General features: G+C 39.4%; 1 protein-coding gene across 2 annotated transcripts in view; it reads right to left on the bottom strand.

Moving 5' to 3' along the window:
• Positions 1-21,954, bottom strand: part of hdac7a (histone deacetylase 7a) — an 86,252-nt gene that overhangs the window by 28,327 nt on the left and 35,971 nt on the right. For both annotated transcript variants that reach the window (XM_084098904.1, XM_084098903.1), the window contains exons 3-8: positions 10,339-10,517; positions 9,743-9,830; positions 5,349-5,469; positions 5,164-5,267; positions 1,728-1,850; positions 632-741 (exon numbers count right to left, since the gene is read on the bottom strand). In XM_084098904.1, coding sequence (XP_083955030.1) covers positions 632-741; positions 1,728-1,850; positions 5,164-5,267; positions 5,349-5,469; positions 9,743-9,830; positions 10,339-10,517 — 725 coding nt within the window. The remainder of the gene's footprint in view (positions 1-631; positions 742-1,727; positions 1,851-5,163; positions 5,268-5,348; positions 5,470-9,742; positions 9,831-10,338; positions 10,518-21,954) is intronic.

Raw genomic sequence — 21,954 nt, forward strand, 5'->3', positions numbered from 1 at the left:
ATGATACTTAAAAATTTAAGATGAAAAAATTTCCGTTGGGCAAATATCGTCCGCTAACAGAAAGTCTGCGTGCCGGTCTGTGTGTGTGATCAGCTCTTGCGTGCGAGCGGACGGGGTTCCCGTGTGCAACCCATCAGAGACTCCTGCATTTATGCAAGCCCAAAAATGGAGGAGCGTGGAGTAATAAAGCGAGGAGGAGGCTGTGGATGGAAACGGGAGATTGGGTGTCCTGCCAGCTGCCTGCAGCTGTCCTTCTCCAGTGTCTTTGTTTAAAACATGTCATTATGCAAAAGGGGGGCGCAAACCTCCTGAAACAAGCCCTGTCGAGCACAAACAACTCCCACCAGAGCAATATTAAAGAACTGTCCCATCATGCCTCGGTGTGCGTGGGTGTGTGTGTGTGTGTGTGCGTGAGTGTGTGTGTGTTCGGCTGGGAGTTTGTCCTCTGCAACAGATTGTATTTTTGAAAAAAGGGAGAAGCTAACTTCACTTAAACTGACTGCATTATTACATAATGAGTCATTTTCCATAATTGTCTGGATCTGCAATTGCATTACCAGGACGTCCCGTTATAAGGGAGCCGAGAAGCACCTGAGAAGCTGTGCTGAGGAGTGTATTTGGGGAGTGTTACCTCATGGCACAGGCTGGCGGCTGCGGGCAGCGCTCCGTTCTCGTTGGGCAGGCTGTCGTTCGGAGAGCTGCAGCCCGACACTGGGGTGCTACTGCTGCTGGGGGACGAGTCTGAGAGGAACACACACATGCGTTACAAGTTTCACTTCAGTCACTTTTTCAACTCTTCACACACTGAGCAGAACAGCAGTCTCAGGGCCAGATTTACTAAACAGGGAGAATTAGCGTTAGAGGTCAATCCCATAAAAGCGTGATCTACTGACAATGCGCAAATCCAATGTCACGTCAAGCGCAAAATGGGTGAAGACGTGCTTTTTGGGGCAGTAAATATTGGCGCAAATACCAGTAAATTCACTACTGTGTACTTGATTCATTTAAAGTCCCCCTGTCGTCAGCCATTTTATCTTTTAAAACTCATATTTGATCACCAAAATGACATATTTAAAAGTTTTTTTCCTTCTTCATGCCTTGAAATAGCTTGAATGTAACTCTACACCCTTGCCTCATTTAGTAAACGCGGATCTATGAAATGCAGATGAGCCCCGCCTCCACTCACTCACTCAGCTCAGAGATCCACTCACGTTGATCTGATTGGTTACAAGGTAGTTTGTGACGTCAGAAACACCAGCGATTTCAAAGCGTGTTTTTGAGACTGTCTTTGGTTCACTGCAGTTTTAAGGAGAAAATACTCTTGAATTTGCATATGGTTTGTCTTAAAGCACATTAAAAACACCACATATAAACAACATTAAAAGCTTGGTTTTCACCACAGGGGGACTTTAAATACTCTTCACTCACATTTTGCATCTGAAAGGGAAACTCCTACAAACGCATATGAAATAAGGTCAGCTGCAAAACTGTGTTTGTTGGGTGAAAACCTTTATGGAAGAATGAGTTGATTTGAGACATGAATGAAGTGTTTTGGTAGTTTTAGTGCATTTTGAATGTGAAATGAACTGCTGTGCCAAGCTGTAAGAACTGTGTGAAGAGTTGTGAATAAGTGTTGAGAAATATGTCCTGGTCTGGTGAAGAAATATGAATATAACTATGCATCGATGATGTTACAGGTCTACATGAGAACAGGGTGGTCTAGTTACCCAGAGCATCAGGGCCGCGGTGCTTGACGGTGGGCGGCGCGCTCTCTTTGCGGGTCAGCGGACTCTTCCGGGTGTTCAGGTGCTTCTTTAACTTATGCTTCACCTTCAGGTTGGGCTCTGACCCTGCGAACAAGAACAAAAAGAAAAACAATAGCATTACCAAAAAGGATGACAAACTTTGAGTCGTATAGTAGTCTGTCAACTAGCTCATCTACTGTACTTCTGCAGGGTCAATTGTTGTTTGTTTGTTCAATAAACATGATTTTTCTTTTACTTTGAGGGACAATGTGTTGTGTCATCACTGCGCTGTTTAAAAGTAGCAATTTATGACGGCAAATAACATCCCGGCGTCTACATGAGCATATACAGCACCATCAAATAAAGCTGCGTAACTACGACAAACAACCAGCAATGTGTTCACAGAAAACCTGTGGGTTATAAAAACTGCCTGGCAACTCCTGAGATTTAAAGTAGATTGTTCGAGAGTCGACGCAAAAAACTTGACATTTATCACGGGTCAGGGTGGGTAACTAGTTGCGCACCGACTAGCAAGTATAGCATGCTATAGCTGCGTCAGTTAGCATCTGTATATCTCATGAAACGACTCAGGACTTTAATCTACTGACGCGTCTTATTCAACAATCTTATTCTACTGACGCGTCAAGCAAGCACGTTTGAACCTTTGGTTTACTATATTTGATGTGCTCTATGTATGTGCGTTGATGAATGTTTATATGTGAACAAAAGCCTAAATTAAATCTTTTCATCATATAAATGGATTGAGTCTCTTCAGAAGACTTGGATTAAACCGCTTGATTGATATGGATTACTTGGGATCTCTTTATGGACTTTTTGAAGAGTCAGTTTTAGAGAGATAGACTTCATAAATGTAGGAAAAGAAATCTTTCAGATTTCATTAGAAATATCTTTATTTGGGTGAACTATCCCTTTAAGACTAACTAGTCCACTACTCATTCAAATGACCCACAAATTGGTTGATTTTCGATTTAGAGGTAGTTTTGCACATCCCTATTGACCTATAACTATTTACATGCAAATGTAGCGTCTACTTCCTTTGATCAAACAGTTAAAGCTCAATGCTTTTGTTTGCTGGTTCAGAAAAGACAAAGGTTCCGAAATCTCTTCTCTACTTCCCACTAATTGTTTTAGTCATTTTAAAAACACATTTACACCATCAGCCTTAAGTTCTGGCAGAGGACATGTTGAAAACCGTAACTCCACAGCTGGACTTACTCAACTTCACCAGTAAATGACATTGTTCTGCGCAGCATCTTGTGGTTATCATGTTAAATGTTTGACTATCGAGCACAAAGTGATCCTGACAGACGGGACCGAACTGATGTGAAGTGGACATGTCAAGTGTTTGGAAACTCTCTCAAGGACTACTTGAAAACTTCTGCAAAATGTTCTGTTCTACACTGAAAACTGAATGATAGTCACAATTTAACTTTTATATTTTCTAAAGAAAATGTGAGTGGTGTTTTCCAGTGGAAGGTTGTTGTGATTGGTTGCCAGGTGATACTATGCGGTTACTAATGTGTTCTGAGTGCTCTTCAAGTGTAATACTAATGTCTGTTCACAACAAGACGAATATTCAGTGCAAAACTTTGGTGCGATAAACATTTTAATAATAGCAAATAATGCATCTGTTCAGACCGACACAAACATTTTTTTGCTGTCAATGCAACATATTTTTTTTAGAGGTGTTATAAAGATGTTATATTCCATTCAAGCTTTTGGTACTAGTAATTTTTCACAAACTAGTCGTAGTTTGTGAAAGTTAACAGACTATTTTGCTAAGCGAGGAAGAATCCAGAACTGGGGTATTTCTGCTTTTCCATAAGCGCCACCTACTGTCAGGGAGTGAGTTTACATTTTCTTTCAGACCGTCTTCCATTTTATTACACATCGATTTGCACAGACAAATCACATACAAAAACCAGACTCAGTTTGTGTTGGTGTGAACAAGCCTTTTACAGTTATGGGTTTAGAGCAAATCCTTAAACCTAAGAATGAGCAATTATTACAGTGATAATTGCTTTAGCACTAATAAACAAAGCTAAAAAAACTAAATCTAAACCAAAAATTAAAAAAAAATTGCACAACAAAGACTTTTGCCTATAAAGCCCAAAGTATTCTTCAGTTTTTACCAAGCGGCAACCTTCCGGTCTCTCTCTTTTATGCAACACGGAAGTGTCTTAAACTGCAATTCATCGACCGGCCACTAGAGACAGGCTCCAAAAGAGAGTGAATCACATAAACCCCCCATGTTAATATGCCCAACTTTACAGCAGAAAAAAATATGTTTACAGCCTGGTGCAAAAAGTGGTTTTGGTCTATACAGCTAATTTTGTCCTTCATGAGTACTGTGAGGGGGGTGAGTTTTTTTATAACTCATCCGTTTAAATTATATTAATTATATTCTGCATAGTTTAGGGCGTGGCCACTTGATTGACAGGTGGATTGCCGCTGATGTCACTACTAGCCGTTTGTCTGCTGTCTGTTAGCGTCACGTCACCTCAGCTAATCCGCCTCTTTGCCTATTTTCGGTTATCCGGGAGTGACGTGCTGCCAAGATGGCGACGGCCGGCTCCGCCCACTTTAAGCTTCAAAAATGCTCTTCAGAAACCTACTGCGAGGGTCCACTTACGCGTGATGCACATTTCATCACCTGAATAGTACTGATTTTGACCATTTTTGTAACCGCACATACTTTGTACGTACGCTGGTCACACATGTGCATTAAATTTGTTTTTTCAGTAATCAGTTGTTCCACTAGATGGCAACATTGGCCCGAGCCGTTGTTTCACAGTAGAAAATGACACTAAACAGACGGAACAACAACAACAACAAAATACCAGAGACTGCAACAGACGTCCACATTGACAAGCGCTTGTGTGAGGGGGAGAGCCGCATCTTTAGTTTATAAGAATACAAAGAATTTTGTTCATAACTTCTGGAGAAAAATAGTGAAGACACTGGTCAAAGATGAAACTTTCTAGAGAGCATGCGCTCGCACACGCTATCAAATGGAGAATGGAGCATACGCTAGGCTAGAGCATGCGTAAAAAACAAGTATACTTTGGGCTTTACTGGACGTCCAGTCATAGTTATTATGACATAATGACCGGCTGACGGGAGTGTTCTCGTCTTTCAGAGGTAAATGAGAAGGCTAAGCAAGGCCTTGTTAACAGCGTGCTGCCTGGAGGCTGAGCAAGGCGCTGGGAGTGTGTTTGATCAAGGCAGCGGCGCTGGAATGCTTCCACACACACACACCTGCTGAACGACCAGCCCTGCCTCCTGCTCTCAGGTGTGTGTATGTGTGTGTGTGTGTGTGTGATCTGTATGTAGATGGTGATGTCATGCTCTGATGAATGAGCTCTCATGTGTATGTGTATGTTGGAGGGTGACGTACGTGCTCGTCTCAGGTTCGTCGGCTCGTCGGATCCTTCTATGAGAGTTGGTTTGGAGGAGGGCAGGAGCGGCTGTAGGGGAGCGCTGGGATCTGGAACCAACTCCCTGTCAGAACACAAAAGATGAAAATAAGCACATGGATCTGTGCACATGCGCACTTGGGCGGCAACGAGAGTCGCTTCTAACCGGTAGGCCACCGATGCGGTGCTCAGGGGGTTGGAGTTCGTCCTCTCCAGGACCGCTTGCTTCTGTTTCTTCAGGATCACTTGCGCCAGTTTCTGCTTCACCAACGCACTGGCCACAGCACCTGTCAATCAATACAAACAGCCAATGAAATGACAATGTTTCACTCAATTGGTTTGAACAAAGCTGCACTGCAAAAAAAAAAGAAAAAGATTTTGAGTGTCAGACATTTGTCAGGTGTTTATTTATTTGATTTATTATTATTATTGAAATATAATTTAGTTTAATACTTTTAGAGAGTTTATCCCTCAATCAATACAACCAGCCAATGAAATCATGCCAAACCACTTTTTTTTTCTTTTTTTTTTTAAAGTCTGTTTATTATTGCATTTTTATTTTTATTGTATTAATTTTTTACAAGTCTTTATTTTATTCCTTTAGTTAGTTAGTTAGTTAGTTAGTATTTTAGTTTAGTTTAGTTTGCCCTGGACTAGGTCATTTTATGTAACTAAAGAAACGACATTTATTTTTTACTAATATTTAAATTAATATTTTTAGAGAATGTTGCCCTCAATCAAGCCAATGAAATCATCCCAAACCACTTCTTTTTTTTCTTTTTTTTTTAAAGAGAAAGAGTCCCAGGAATACTACTGTAATCGATTGTATTGCTTAATTTTATTTTAACTCTTTATTTTAACTTTTTACTTTAAAAGTAATAATTAATTATAATAATAATTCATTACATTTATATAGCGCTTTTCTCTGCATTAATTAATTAATTAATTGTTTTATTTTTATTAATCTTGTTTTATTATTTTTTATTTAATTTTATTTCTTTATTCTATATTTTATTTTACTTTATATTTTATTTAATATACAGTATTTTAGTTTAGTTTATTGAGTTTAGTTGGCTCTGGACTAGGCCATTATTATTATTAAAAAAAAATTAATAAGTCAAAACTAGTCAAAATGCCAAAATGTTTTCTCCCACACAAAACTGCGAGCGCTGTTTCTGTGAGCGTGGTTCAGCTGTTCTGTGAAGCTGTGTCCGAGGTTGCTCTGGGGTCGAGGGAAGGAAACTGTGTGTTGACTCAGTGCCTCCCTGTCCTTCCAGGGCGGCCACGTCATAGTGGCTCTAACCAATATGGTCAATATTGACACGGTTAATGTTTGCACAACTCAATTTAATTTTACTTCTCTGCAGATACTTTCTCTCACAACAATCTTATCAACTGTGATAAAAGCCTCCAGCTGCAATGATTTATAATGAGCGAGAGACACCTGTGTGACGCCGGCACACCTCTGATTGAGACCTCTGATTGAGACCGTGTTTTGAGAGAGTAATTGATCGTAATAATACATTTGATTAGACTTTACAAGAACAGTATTGGGTGTTACAACAAATAATTTTCTGCTTAATGCACAGTTTATCAGCATACCTGCTGTTAGTCGGTTTCACACTCCAGATGTTGTTCAACTCTAACAGTGTACCGGGACTCAAAAGGAAAATGAATGCTCTCATTCAATGAAAAATAAACAACAATAAAATTGGTATTAATGTTTTGCCTGCATGACCAAGCACTGCAGCATGACACAGACCGGAGACTGTCATGATTACAATGGAGTAATTCTACCACACACACACACACACACACATACACAAACTCACTCACACTCACACTCACACTACACACACATACAGATATTACTGACACACAGAAGGCAAAAGTGCAAAACCCCTGATAAACATGTTAACACTATCTATCTGTCTATCCATCCATGCATCCATCCATCCGTCCGTCTATTCATTTATTCATCCATCCATCCATCCATCCATTCGTCTATCCATCCATCCGTCTATTCGTTTATTCATCCATCCATCCATCCATTCGTCTATCCATCCATCCATCCATCCATCCGTCTATCCATCCATCCATCCATCCATCCGTCTATTCGTTTATCCATCCATCCATCCATCCATCCATCCATTCGTCTATCCATCCATCCATCCATCCGTCCATCCATCCATCCATCCGTCTATTCGTTTATTCATCCATCCATCCATCCATCCATCCATCCATCCATTCGTCTATCCATCCATCCATCCATCCATCCATCCATCCATCCATTCGTCTATCCATCCATCCGTCTATTCGTTTATTCATCCATCCATCCATCCATTCGTCTATCCATCCATCCATCCATCCATCCATCCGTCTATCCATCCATCCATCCATCCATCCATCCATCCATCCATCCATCCGTCTATTCGTTTATTCATCCATCCGTCCATCCATCCATCCATCCATCCATCCATTCGTCTATCCATCCATCCATCCGTCCATCCATCCATCCGTCCATCCATCCATCCGTCCATCCATCCATCCATCCATCCATCCATCCATCCGTCTATTCGTCTATTCATCCATTCATCCATCCATTATCTATCTATCTATCTATCTATCTATCTATCTATCTATCTATCTATCTATCTATCTATCTATCTATCTATCCTCCTGTCTGTCTATACATCCCTCCATCCATGAGGAGTCCATCCATCTGCCATGGTAATATTTAAAGGGTCACTAAACCCTAAAACAACTTTTTTTAGTTAATGATCTGTAAGATTGGGGCTTTATTAGTGCGGGTCATTGATTTGAGTAAATGTTTTGACATTTGGGTATAAAGTATTTTAATTCTACAATATATGCTGTAAAAACATCTTGAGTTGAACGGTGGCCACTGCAGTTGAATTTTCCAATTGGAAGTTGAGCAACCCGTCTGTCTTCTAGTAGCTGTGCCAAGAGAAATCTGAATCATTCCCTTCCGAATCTCGCAGAGACGGAGAGCGTGAGTAGGAGCTGTCCAGGAGCAGGAGCAACTTTTGGTAAGTATTCTTGAATTTATAGGACTTTGTGCCTCCACGTCCCCCCGATTGCCTGCGAGCTTCTCCTCCTGTCTATACGGTAATTTCTCTACTATGCGACAGAGAGTCGCGTGGTTATGACACAATCGTTAGAGTATTTTTACAAAAACGGCTTCTACGGGGTCATAGTGTAAGATACAAGGTAATGGAGCCTTTTATACATTGTCGTGTTTCTTTAGAAATAGACGCCAAAATGAATGGGAGTCAATGGTTTGCTAACAGCAGGTGATGGCTTGTTAGCCAATGGATGCCCCCATAGAAGGTACAATTTCTGGATGCTGGATTACCCCCTTGCTACCCATATGTGACCCTATGTGTCAATCAATCCGTCACTGCGGGTCTCAGGTGCACACCCGCCCCGCTCAGCCCCGCCCTCAGGTCGTCTCCTCTGTCTCCGCTGGGCTCTGCCCACTTTTCCAGCATTCAAATATTGCCAGTGGGTGGAGTCAGGCTCTGACCAGGGGTTGAGTTACACTTTTAATAACTTGGAGCAACATGTAAACATGGTCACTATTCAGTTAAGTGTTATAGTATTACCGTCCATCTATTAATGTACCCGTCTAACAAAAAGCATCATGGTACTGTATGGTCTGCTCTGGTACTGTATGGTCTGGTACTGTACGGCATGGTCTGGCACTGTATGATCTAGTACTGGATGGCATGGACTGGTGTGGTCTGGTACTGGATGGTATCGCACGATCTGTAATTGCTGTAACTGGCAGGTCACCAGCAGCAGTGTGACAGTAAATCACCTTTATAGAACAACAGGGTTCACAGAGACGAAACTCCTCCCATGTGTTTTCAACCACAAAGTTTTGTTTTTACTCTCAGAGCCATTTCCTGAAGCAGCCGTGACCCTGTTTCAGTTGAGGTATTATTAAAGAGGGCAATGGCGTAACATAATACAGCATTTCTCAGTGACTTTGATACATTTCTCAAATCAAAACTGAATATCTCAAAACTGTTCGTTCAACCTCCACATCACCTAGTCACTTGCCATTCACCATTGTTTGGTACATTCCATTCATGTGATTGATATGTACAGTTGTCTGCTTTTTCCCACATTACCAATTGCTTATGTCACGTTGATCAAAATATATCATACTGGTTCTCTTTTCAATAGTCTTATCCCTCCAGACATCTAGGCATTAGTGGCTGTACACAAGCTACATGTGCACTGTACCTCTTCAATGCTTCTTAGCTGAAGGACTGTGACAAACTAAACACTTTCTTGAGGCTAAAGATGCACATAAGTCACATTCCAGTGATCAATAGTCTAAGTGCTTCATTTTAAAGGCATCTCATTCATGAAATGACATGAACTTCAAAAACTCATAGTGAAAAACAGAAACACTTCATAACATACTAATCAACGTAGCCCCAACACTAGCCTAGCATAATATGTGTAGTCTTATTGTTATAAAGCAGTGTTGCTAAGTAAGTACACAGTAAGTAAGTGTGTGTCACTCACTCTGTTGACTCTTGTCCTTGTGTTTGAGTTGCTGTAGCTGTTGTTTCGCTTGTTCCTGGTCTCGTAGATGCTGCTCCATATTATACTGCTACAAAAAGAGAATAATATCATAATTATACATAACAATGCTAACTAGCTTATCAAGTTCATTAAGTGCCCAGTAAGTACATTTCTTATTCAAATTAGAGTACTTAATCTATTTGTACATGAATTGTCAATAGTTTCAGGTACTATTTATACAGAAATTAATTCTGTTTTGTGAAAAAGGTACAAGAGTAAATATTTTAGAAAGCATCATATTCTGTTTTAAAGGGTAACTTTTATGCTTTTACATGTTCAACTTTCTTTAGTGTGTAATGTTGCTGTTTACCATGAAAAGGGTCTGCAAAGTAACAAAGTCCCTCCAGCCCTTGAAATGACTGGTTGATGATAATTATGTTCCAGCACCAACAAGAATGTCGATTGTGACAGGAATGAGTGCTATTAGGCTAAATCACATTAAGGGAGGCGCTATTTAAATCAGTGTATGACTGGATTTAACTGAAGGCACTGTACGGCAGTGGTCTCAGAGGTATCTTGTGCCACATGTACTGTACCTGTATATGCTGCAGCTGCGACTGGCTGTACTGGGAACAGTGCTGCGCACTGAAGGGGCCGATCAGCAGAGGGGGGTGCAGAGGGGACAGGAAGGCCGTGTCCGAACCTGGACGCACCAGACGCTCGCCTACACGCAGGTCCATGGGGACGGGGCCCGTGGGAGGAGACAGTGACTCTTCTGGATGGACAGAAACACACACACATTTATTATTATAATGTTTTTAAAAATGTACTATTGTGACGAAAGACCTCCATGAATAGGAGAAACGTAAGATACATATTATTACAATTTAAAATAAGTATGTTGTAAAATTATATTTATTCCTGTGATCAAAGCTGAATTTTCAGCATCATTACTCCAGTGTCGCATGATCCTTCAGAAATCATTCTAATATGATGATTTGATGATCAAGAAACATTTCTGGTTATTATCAGTGTTGAAAATATTTGTGCTGATTAATATTTTTGTGAAAACTGAATGATTTTTCAAGATACTTTGGTGAATAGAAAGTTCAAAAGAACAGAATTTATATAAAACAGACTCTTTTGGAAACATTATAAAATGTCTTTATTGTCAGTTTAATGCATCCTTGATGAAGTATATTTTAGGATGCTTATTATTTGCGTTGTGACAATATTTCAATGACAATTACGCACATCACACAAAATTCTCATTACCATTATTTTGCTTTTAGTTTTTTATACTTTTTTAATATGCGTGTCTTCTAATTCACTATAATTCTCATTCGATTATTTTAATATTTTATACAAAATAAAGTAACACAAATATATTTATCAGTAATACAATGGTTTAATGTTCTGTTTAAATGATCATAAAAAAAATAAATGTCACACAATGCAAACATGTACATGTTTTTAAAACAGGCCTCTTTTTTGTAAAATGTTTTTCACAGATTTCATAAAATGTAAAATATCAATACAGTTTGTATTGAGGTCATCGCATCATAACTAGCCCCCATCACCCTCCATCATTTTGATTTAATAATAATAATAATAATTCATGCTCTATCAAAACAATGACAGGACATTTCCATTGGTGGGAAAGGGAAGAAGATGAAAATGCAGAAAAAAAGAAGAGAGAGAGAGAGAGAGAGAGAGAGAGAGAGAGAGAGAGAGAGAGAGAGAGAGAGAGAGAGAGAGAGAGAGAGAGAGAGAGAGATGTGTGTGTATTAGTGCGAGTGCATGTTCCCCTTACGGCTCATTCCACAGAGATAAAAAGTTGGCCTGATTTCCATAACTTTTGCATGCAGCTTTAAGAATATTTGCATGGTACCAGTGACTCAATGGGACGCAATGCCTCACCCTTACATCGAGCAGACAGGAAAAATCACAAACACACTCACAAAAACCATCCGTGTGCATGTAGGTTGCTGCATATCTGGGCTACCACAGCACTGATGTCACTCATGCAGCTCTGGCATCTTGCCCAAGTAAAACCAGAGCACGTTTATGAATGCGCTCGACAGGTTTCTGATCTGAAGAGTTAAACAAGCAATTCAACCATAGTGTTTTCAGTATTTCCCAACTCTTTCCCACTTATTTCCACACCCGCAAGATCTTGTGCCTCAGAAATTGTGACTCATGCACTTTTTCCGCCCCATAGCACATTTACTATTGTGTTCCTATGTGTGAATTGTGACTGCTTTGTCACCTTTATTCTGACACAAATCTCTGAACAAAAAGGCTTTCTACAGCAGACCAATGAGCAGCGTGGAAAATGACTCACGAATGACTTCAGCCGGTGAGGAACAATATGTACCTCTGAGCTGCTGTGTTATGCAAGAGGAGGAATCTGAGAAACAGAATAAGAAATGTGATCAAAAGAGATGACATGATATATCAGCCGTTATTTGGCCGTTATTTGGCATTTTTTAATTATCGCATGTGAGTTTTTCTGTTTGGCTGACGAGACGGAAGCGGGACTTTAATTTTGACAGCACAGTTTGTAGTCCTTGATTTCGAACTCTGATGCTCTATTGGTGCGTTCAAGTCATATAAAAAAAAGATCGTATTTAAGAGTTGAACGCACATGAACGCCACCACAAAGTTGTAAATACGACTGGGAAGCTCAGGATTGGATTTAAGCCCTGATGTTTACGCGTTTGAGGCGTTGCAGTGAGAATCGTGGTGGAATACCACAATATTTATAGTTCTTAATTTTCTAGAAGTAGAGTTTAAAACCCTTGCTGTATTTTTGTGATGGTAATAAAGAGAAGGTACACTGCCATCTTGTATATATATATACACACATTATATATATATATACACACACTATATATATACATACAGTATAATGTTCCATAGACCACCCTGCTCTCTAAGATATGGGCACTAGCCATACAAAAAAACAATATCGGCTTACTACTAGTTAAGACGAGAAAACAGGAGTGCCGTGAGAACGGCCAGAAGTGACCCGCTGGAGTTGTTTACATGAGCAGGGATGTCCTGACATGTTCTGACACAGTCCAGGATCTCCTCAGCCCCTTTTTAGGATCTTGAAATGGAGAAGAGGAACAACTTGGCACCGCAGCCCTGGATGCCAAACATGTTTTGGGTTCTTGCTTCCCTGAGCTCTCAACATATTCCCACCCAGACGTGTACAAGATCCGCAGAGCTCTACTGTATTCCAGGAAATAACACGACTCCCACATTATTTTCCCCCTCAGCATTCCCTTCCCTGATAACAGAACATTTCATTTTCTATATTCCACCCTGGATTATTCCAGCTTTCAGCATTGCATGGCATTTGGAGAAATGACCTGTCGGCCCAACGCTGACAGATCCAGGAAAGGAACTCAAACTCCCAGAGGGAAATGAGAGAGAATTTAGCAATATGGTGTTTTCCGACCTTTAGAGTGCTACGGATATGAATATTCTTACAAAAAAAGTACTATGCGACTATCATGGTACTCTATGAAGCAATACTACACTATATGAATATGGTAATCATTCAGTACCAAATACTTGTTATGGTCATTTATAGTACAATATACAGTTCAATCATGACAACTCTCGGAAGTGAATTAAACAGCAATTATTGATAAGAATGGAATGTACAAAGGCGTTGTCTTGGCGGACTAGATCTGCTACGCTGCTGCTGCTGGCATGAGTGAAGGCTACTGTCAAAACATGCACATAAATACAGGGAATAGCATACAAGCTGCTGCAAGGAAAGCAGGGAGAATCCCCGTGCAGATCTAGGCAGGTGGTGCTGGGGAAGGTGGAGGGCTGGGATAAATCACATGCAGCGCTGCATTGAGTTGAGCCAGTTCAGGATGGAAATAAATAGGTTACGTAGATAGAACAAACAGGGGTGTGTTTCCCAAAGCCAACTATGGTCGCAAGTTCCGTCGTTACCTATAGAGTTCAATGGAAATTGCGATCATAGTTGGCCAACGATGCTTTTGGGAAACGCGCCACTGACCGATTGGCCAATTCAGCCGGCTTTAAGAGAACCAATCAGCTGTTTGGTTTCATGACTGAACTATGTATGTAACATAAATAATGCAGGAACAAATGTGCGTATGTGTGTTGAGGCAAGTGGTGTGTGTATGTGTGTTTGTGTGCAAGCATTTTTTGGTACTCCTACACAGAAAGCCAAACAATAGTATCTGAGCCAACTCAACAGAAACAGGCCAACAGATACACTAATAGAAGTGACAGACAAGCAGATGTGCAATGGAATGCACACAAAAATGTGTGTGTGTGTGTGTGTGTGAGGGACATCTTCCTTGAAAGCTGTGAGACTGTGCGTCTGCAGGAAAATATGTGTAAGTATGAATCTGCTTCTAAGGAAACTGTGAGTTGGTGAACATCAAGCGTAGACTGACACAAGCGTAAGACTGACTGCAAACGAAACTGGTGGTCAAACCATTACTTTAAAAAAGTTAACTCTGCAACAAATACTTGAGTTTATGAGTCAATTTTAATTTGGGGTCAGAAAGAGTTTTTTTTTTTTTTAATAAATGAATATGTTTATTCAGCAACAATATGATAAATTGTTCAAAAATGACAGTAAAGACATTTATAATGATTTCTATTTCAAATAAATGCTGTTCTTTTAAACTTTCTATGCATCAAAGAATTCCTTGAGCATTTAATCATCATATTAGACTGATTTCTAAAGGATCGTGTGACACTGAAGACTTCAGCTCAAGAGTTCAGCTTTGATCACAGGAATACATTACGTTTTAAAAAATGTTCAAATAGAAAAATTAAAAGTTTTTTTAGTTTGTATTTTTGATCAAATACATTCAGCATTGGAGAACATAAGAGACTTCTTTCAAAAACATCAGAAATCTTACCAATCTCAAACTTTTGAACAGCAGTGTACCATGGTAATGCGATTCAGTATTCTCTGAAACATCTTGGAATATTAAAGTACCATGGTATTAAAGGACCATAGCAGTGTAAGGGTAATAGCTGGAAAAGTATTTCATTTCTTGAAATAAAAGCAGGTCTCTATGACATTCTGGTCTCTGTATACGGGCATTTTTTTATCGATTTTATTATCTAACAGGTGAAAATTGTAAATCTGATAGTTTATAAAGGAATAAGTCATGTCTTATGCACAATAGTAATACTAATAGTGATATTATTAGTAACTGTGGTACTCCAAAATAATAATTTTTAGAACAAGGCACCATTTAAACTATGATGTAGGACACTTGATGCACACTATCTGACTGTACTTGATAACTTCCTGTAGTTGCCAACTCATTATGCAGTGAGGAAGAAACACTGGCACATCAGAGATAATTTTAGGTTTTTGAGTGCAATATCTCACTAGTTCATGCAATGTATGCAGAGCATAAAGTGTGAAGGAGTTGTTGCCACTCTTTAATAGTTTTACAGCGGTTCTCTTCAGCATCATTAGATCAGATAATCCCTTTGCTTGTTTACTGTACAGGCTTCTTGGATTGATTATAGAGAAGTTTGACAGTTAATGACGTTCTAGATGTTACATTATTAGTTCTTCAGTTCAATGCATTGTTTGGGTTGATTAAACAAGTTTTCTAAAGAACTAGCTCTTAAAAGTCCTTGCCTAAAGTTCTGTGTTGAACTGAAAAATGGTGTTTGCCTGTGCAAAACATGCCACTACGATGCCAGGGTGTTGTCAGGCAGTTGCTAAGGTGTTTAAAGTGCATAACTGTGCTAGGCAGTTGCTATGAGAGATCACTAGGTGGTTATTTACTGGCCCAAGTCAAAAGAGCAAACCCAGTCTGGCTCATGTTCCTTTTCAATGCAAGTCTCCTGGATTTTGACCAGTCTCTCCTCAAAAGAAATGGTGTAAGACAAGTAATAAATGGTGTATTGTCACAGCAGTGACTGTCAGACATTTATTTCCGACAGAAAAAACACGAGTTCCAGTGTGTAACACACTCCCACTTCCAGCCCTCTCACACCCCAACCTGTTCGACCAGCACAACCAGTTTAAAAGGCCTCTCTCTCAACACGCACTGTGTGTGTGTGTGTGTGTGTGTGTGTGTGTGTGTGTGTGTGTGCTGTTATAATCAGATACTGACTAACTTCAGAACCTCTATGGATCATAAATAATGCTTACAGGTGAAATCAAGTGTGACTTGCTGTATAGAGGTTGCTACTTGCTCGTAATCACACATCAATCAATGGCTTCTGTTCTTCTCTCGATTCCGGTCTTTGCCTCTTTACTTGTTCTTTGAATTTAAAAAGCATGACTAAATGACTCATTAATACGGCATAAATTTAGAATGATCTCATATAGGCAATGAAGATGGATTGCTTATTCACCTTTCATTTAATAAAGTTCTCTTTTAGTCTGTATATAGTCACCAAAATGAGACTGGCCTCAATGGGATATGGAAAACCCTTACAATGTGGAAACCATAGTTTCTGCCAAAATAACAAAATACAACAAAATTATTGTAACATGGTAGCACAATGAAATAAAAAAAACCAATGAATAATGTTTTTTTTTAAGTAGATACAGAACCGTGCCATAACCAGGCGCAATGTGATAAAAGGATAAAAGTCAGTCCAAATATGATTATCTGTGTATCCCACTGGAATCCAATCTACAATTACTGACTGTGTATCACAACTGGTCAGATCTGATTTGTGTGTCAATGCCGCTCTTTAATTTCCAGAATATCTGCATTGGCTTCTATGGCAATGACGTTGTGTTGGTATGCATGCGCCAAAAACATGGAGGGGTCTGCAGTGCAGATGTTGTATTATTTGGCGATGTGTAGCCGTAACATCTCCGTTATAGCGTCATTTTATGCTAATATCACACTTTGCAACAACACAACCTTGTAACAACACAACCACAATGACAACGTCTGACGTTTACGCATTACACGGCATGAGAAAGTGACATAAACCACAAGAAATCCCATCAGAGCGGTCAGACTGAAACGGGTTCCCAGAAATGAATGATTTCAAACCAGAAATGAATGAATCTCAAAATAGATTAAAAAAATCGCATTTCCATATAAACTGCGAATGCTCTGCATACCCATGCCATTTGGGGACTTACGAAATATTATTAACACTATAAATTGCTATAAATGAACACTATAAATATTATACCTGCCTGCCCGTCTAACTCTGCATAGCATGAACGCGCTGATGACGTGTGATGTCTGTAAATACAGGCAGGAAGGACATCAACCACAGCATTCGGACCGTATGTAATGATTGGACGAACATTTCGTGGTCCTAAGACTTCCACAGAAGATTATGTACATGTTTTAATATTTAGACCACTTCTATTATTGATTGCTGTCAGGATGTTAAGAGAATTTCAACCAGAATAACAAAAACATCACAGTCATTATTATAGTCCTCGTCTTTGGTGTGAACGGCTCTTTAGCCTGATTTTGGTAAAGTGGGATAATGTTGGCTTGTCAGTCAGTGCTGCTGAGACACCACTTGACCTTCATGTACGAGTCCAGTCCAAGAACACCAGCTGCACGGTCAGGACGAGTGTGAGCTACACAACACACACACACACACACACACACTGCTGTTGGCCAGCGATGTCGCCTGAGTCACAGCAGAATGGGAAATGGAGAACAATAGGAGGCAAGCTGTCGCTGTAAATCTGGGAGCCTAGAAAAAGAGCCGGTTTGTGTGTTTGTGAGTGTGTGTGCTGATCTGAAAATAACACCAGCCAGCAAAACAGGAAGTGCAGAACGAGTGACATCTGCTTGTACGGGGTCAAACCCCCCCGCCGCGAGATGTTGATGTTAGGCTGCGTAATTGGCATGTATTCTGGTGTGCTTCTTTTTTAGCTCCGATCATTTCAATGCCCACTTTTGTTTGTTCTGCTCATCTGACAGCAGAGGAGGGGTGAAATGTGCTACGAACTTCCTCAGGGCAGGCAAGAGTTCAAGAAGAGTGGGATTTTCTCTTGAAACAAGGAGAACGCTGGATTCTTGAAGAGTCTGATTTGATATGGTAATTGACACGGTTTCATAGAAGTGAAAGTGGTCATCGTTTGATGTGTGTGTGTTGGCTAGTTCATCCATGGCATCAGTTTTGCGTGTGAAAGGGTTGTGGTGTGTGTGTGTATGTATAAAACCTTACGAAAAACCTGACCTGTCAGAGCATTGTGCGAGTGTGTGCACTTCAAAGAGACTGAAAACAAGCTCTGGCTGCTATGTAGTCTATCATCAGACTTAGGAGTGTGTTGAGTGACCACACACACACACACACACACACACACACAGCTGAGTTATGGGCCTCTAGAGATATCTACAAAGCTTTCAGGTTGTATGTTCATTATCAGTGGAGATTAAACTCTAAGTGTTCCTTTCTTCACTAAACTGCACACTGATGACTTGCAGCCAACATGGCATTTAAATCTCATTTAAAGGACTAATAAGAGTTGATCAGTTCAACTTAAATTACTCAAATGCTTATTTAGCTATAAGAAAATGCTGGTTAACCAGCAGCCAGTACGTAAAATTGTGTGGTGGTAATGACTCTTGACTTTCATTTGGTTATAAAATGAGCAGTAACCAACAATCGTTAAAAATATATTGGTAACACTTTACTTAAATCACTTATATATAATGCATTATATAAACGTATTTTCAATGCATTGATTATACCTTGTAATGCACATTATAATGCATTTTAAAGTCATAAAATATAATTTGTAACCACAATTACAATATACTTATATGTTCATTATTCAACAAACAATTTCAGATGTGAGGAATCTGCAAATATTATAAAGCATTTTAACTTTGGTTCCAATTTTCTATGAAAAGATATAATGCATTGCAACGAACATTATGAATATATTTATATTATAATGTTTGTATTATACATAAAGGCCTTAAGTAAAGTGTAACCAATATATTTACTGTAATTCAAGGAGGAAATCAAGCGTTAAACTGTCTGTCAAATGGGGGATATTATTTATATATACTATTATACTAATTCTTTTTTCAGTTTTGAAGAAGTTTTAGTAATTTTGTTTTGCTAAACTCATAATGATTTTTTAACATTTCTATTCATCTTTATTTTATGTTTATTTCAGTTGTATTTTTTGTAATTCTAGCGCTTTAACTTATTTTATTTCAGTTAGTTGTGTAGGCAAAATTACTATTACTACTTTTCATGTACATTTTTTAATGCAGTGTTTTATTTCATTTCAATTAATGAAAACAATTTTTTTTACAGTCTTAGTTTTAGATTAAAATACAACACTGTTGAAAACCTGTTTAAAACAATCATTATTTTCAAATGAATTTTTAACAATAATTTTTTTAATAACCCCAGACAACCATGTTGACCTGTTCCTCAGTCTGGAAAAGTGTTCAACTGGGCTTTTAGCAGCAGGGATATGAGGCTTGTTTTACACACATAGGAAAATGTGTGTAATTATATTGTAATTTGGTGTTACATGCACATGAATCACAAGGCAGTTGTTTATCAATGAAATATCAAAAAAGTGTAAAACCAAGTTACAACATTAGAAACAACAACGCAAATGTATTATTGTTAAGAAATGATGATTAGATAATGTAAGTGTTTTATTTTTACAAAATAATCAACAACATTATTGTCTGAGGTAACAGTTTGTGGGTCACAGATGACAACTTGAGTGTTTAACACAGAATATTTCTTGGATAAACTGCCTGAGAAAAGTGCCTGTGAGTGTCTATTCTCATGTCATAGCTCTGACCTCTGTTATGCCATCCATATCTCCTCAGATCCCGGAGATGAAAGCTCTCTCAGTGTGTGTGTGTGTGTGTGTGTGTGTTTGGAGGTTCAGAGAGAGCTGGGGGGTATGGGAGTGGGGAGCTGATCTGAAAACCTGACACTCCTGAGAAAGTAACTCAAGAGGCCTCCGGTCAGCCGCCAATGGAGCAAGAACCGTCCGAGAGGGCAAACGAGGGTGTGTGTTAGATTATGCGCAATGAAGTTCATTTATTAGTTGGCAGAGTTGGGTCTATGTTGTGTTGAACTGCACCACTGGTTACTGAACTGAGATGCTATTTTAGATTTGTTTACACACACACACGTTTTGCAACTGGACGCTTTCCATGAAACTGATTTGCTTAATTGCCGGTCTGTTTATAGTAACACATAGTAAGATGCATTTACAATGTTTGGACTGCAATGGAAATGTGTGTTGGGAATTCAGACTCTCGCATGACCTCACCTTACAATAAATTATCATTCAAGATCAAGTTTGTGTCATTAAACCTCGTCTGCTACTGTATACTTTACCATACTTTAGGTGTGTCCTGACAGTAGTCAGTCTGAAAGTGAAAACTGACAGTAAACATAAAGACTTTAAGCTAATGTTCACTATAGCGCCACTTGGGCGAATGTAATGCGTGCTTGTATTGCATTATGAGTTCCATTCTGACCGATTTCGTAATGCAATGAACATACTGAGCTTGAGGAGCTATAGATGTGCAATGCCGGGTTCAGACTACATGATTTAAGCCAAGGTTTGGCACAATCCATTTGATGTAGGGTGTCGTGGATATTCGTAAACTACAATGGCCGTCAGGACGCAAGAACCGATAGTTTTATCTTGTATAGTGTGTCATAGTGAACGACAATCAACGCTTTGTCTGCAACGCCTCACGATATTTCATTTTTCCAGTCCTCCACAACATGTTCAGTCACATCTGTGGCGTTGACCAATAGGAGCACAGAAGCTCTTCCGTACACGGCTTTCAAACATGATTAAATGAAAACAAGACAATGGTATATTGACGCTGTAGGTGGAATTATGCAATGGAGGAAATATTCGTGGAGTTATGGCAACAATACTCCAGCTTTTCTGATGTTTTCTTGAGGGACGACCACGACGGAGTGAAAAAAGATAAATGCTGGCGAATGATAGCGTAGGCGCTTCAGCAACCCGGTGAGTGCTGGAATTAGCATTATGCTAGTACAAACATTGTTTGTTTACGCTCTTGTTTCGGGAAGTTCCGCCTCCTCGATGACATCACGCACATCGTTAAAGACGGCAAGCGATGATTGGTCGGGAAGAAACATGTAGTCTGACACAGTGAATATCATAATAGACAAAAATATTGTGTAGTCTGACTGAACCGGACTTTATTCAGGGAACTAGCTGTAAACATTAGGGATGGGATAAAAATGTATTCTCCGATGCATTGTGATTCTTCTGAAAACTTCTTTAATCCCCCTTCACTATTTTACATCTGCTTGTTTTTGAAGCTATATTTAGTTAGTTAATAATTCTTAACATACAATTGTTGTTTATTATTAATGTGAAAATATTTTTTAAAGTATTTATAATTTAATAAAAATGCAAAAAAGTCTGTAAATAATAATAATAGTAATAAACATGTAGATCAAGAACCGTTTAGAATCAGATCGTGATTCCCAGAAACACAATCGGATCGATTGTGACATGCCTAAAGATTCTCACCCCTAATAAACATACCGTTTAGAGATGCGCGGTTACAGCCGCGGACTCGGGCGGATGACGTGACGAAAAATAATATTTTAATTAAATTCGGACGGGTGGCGGGCAGTTGAACCAAACAAATGAACCAATCAAATGAAAAATATATGTATACATTCAGAGGATGGCGGGCGGATGCGGTTTTGAAAATTGGTCAAAAACATTGGTGCGGATGGATGGCGGACGGATGATGAGTTTTGTGATGCGGTTGCGGATGAAATAATAGCCCATCCGCGCATCTCTAATACCGTTAGCTAGTTAACCTAACTCTCTGCAATCCCTTGCTCCGCCATGACCACATCTGACTTGAAAGAGAAAACTGACCATAACAATAGAGTAAAAGAAGAAAATATATTCTGATATAGCGCCCCTTGTGGCAAGACTGAGAATGAACATGCACTACAAAGCAAAACCTTCATGTGCTTGCACTGAGCACATGTTGCAGGCCTAAGATGCATTCACTGCTGGTGGTGTAACCATACAATTATAGACTGGAAATACAGAACACGTAAGACTTACAGAGAAACACAGGACGATACGCTCAAAGTAACCTGATAGTGGCACACCCGATTCTGACACAGCTCAGAGTTTGTACACACACACAATATGTAATGTGAATGTGTGTGCTTTAACATACTCTGCATGTTCA

Source organism: Abramis brama, assembly GCF_963993115.1.
Source record: "Abramis brama genome assembly, chromosome: 22".
Taxonomy (NCBI): domain Eukaryota; kingdom Metazoa; phylum Chordata; class Actinopteri; order Cypriniformes; family Leuciscidae; genus Abramis; species Abramis brama.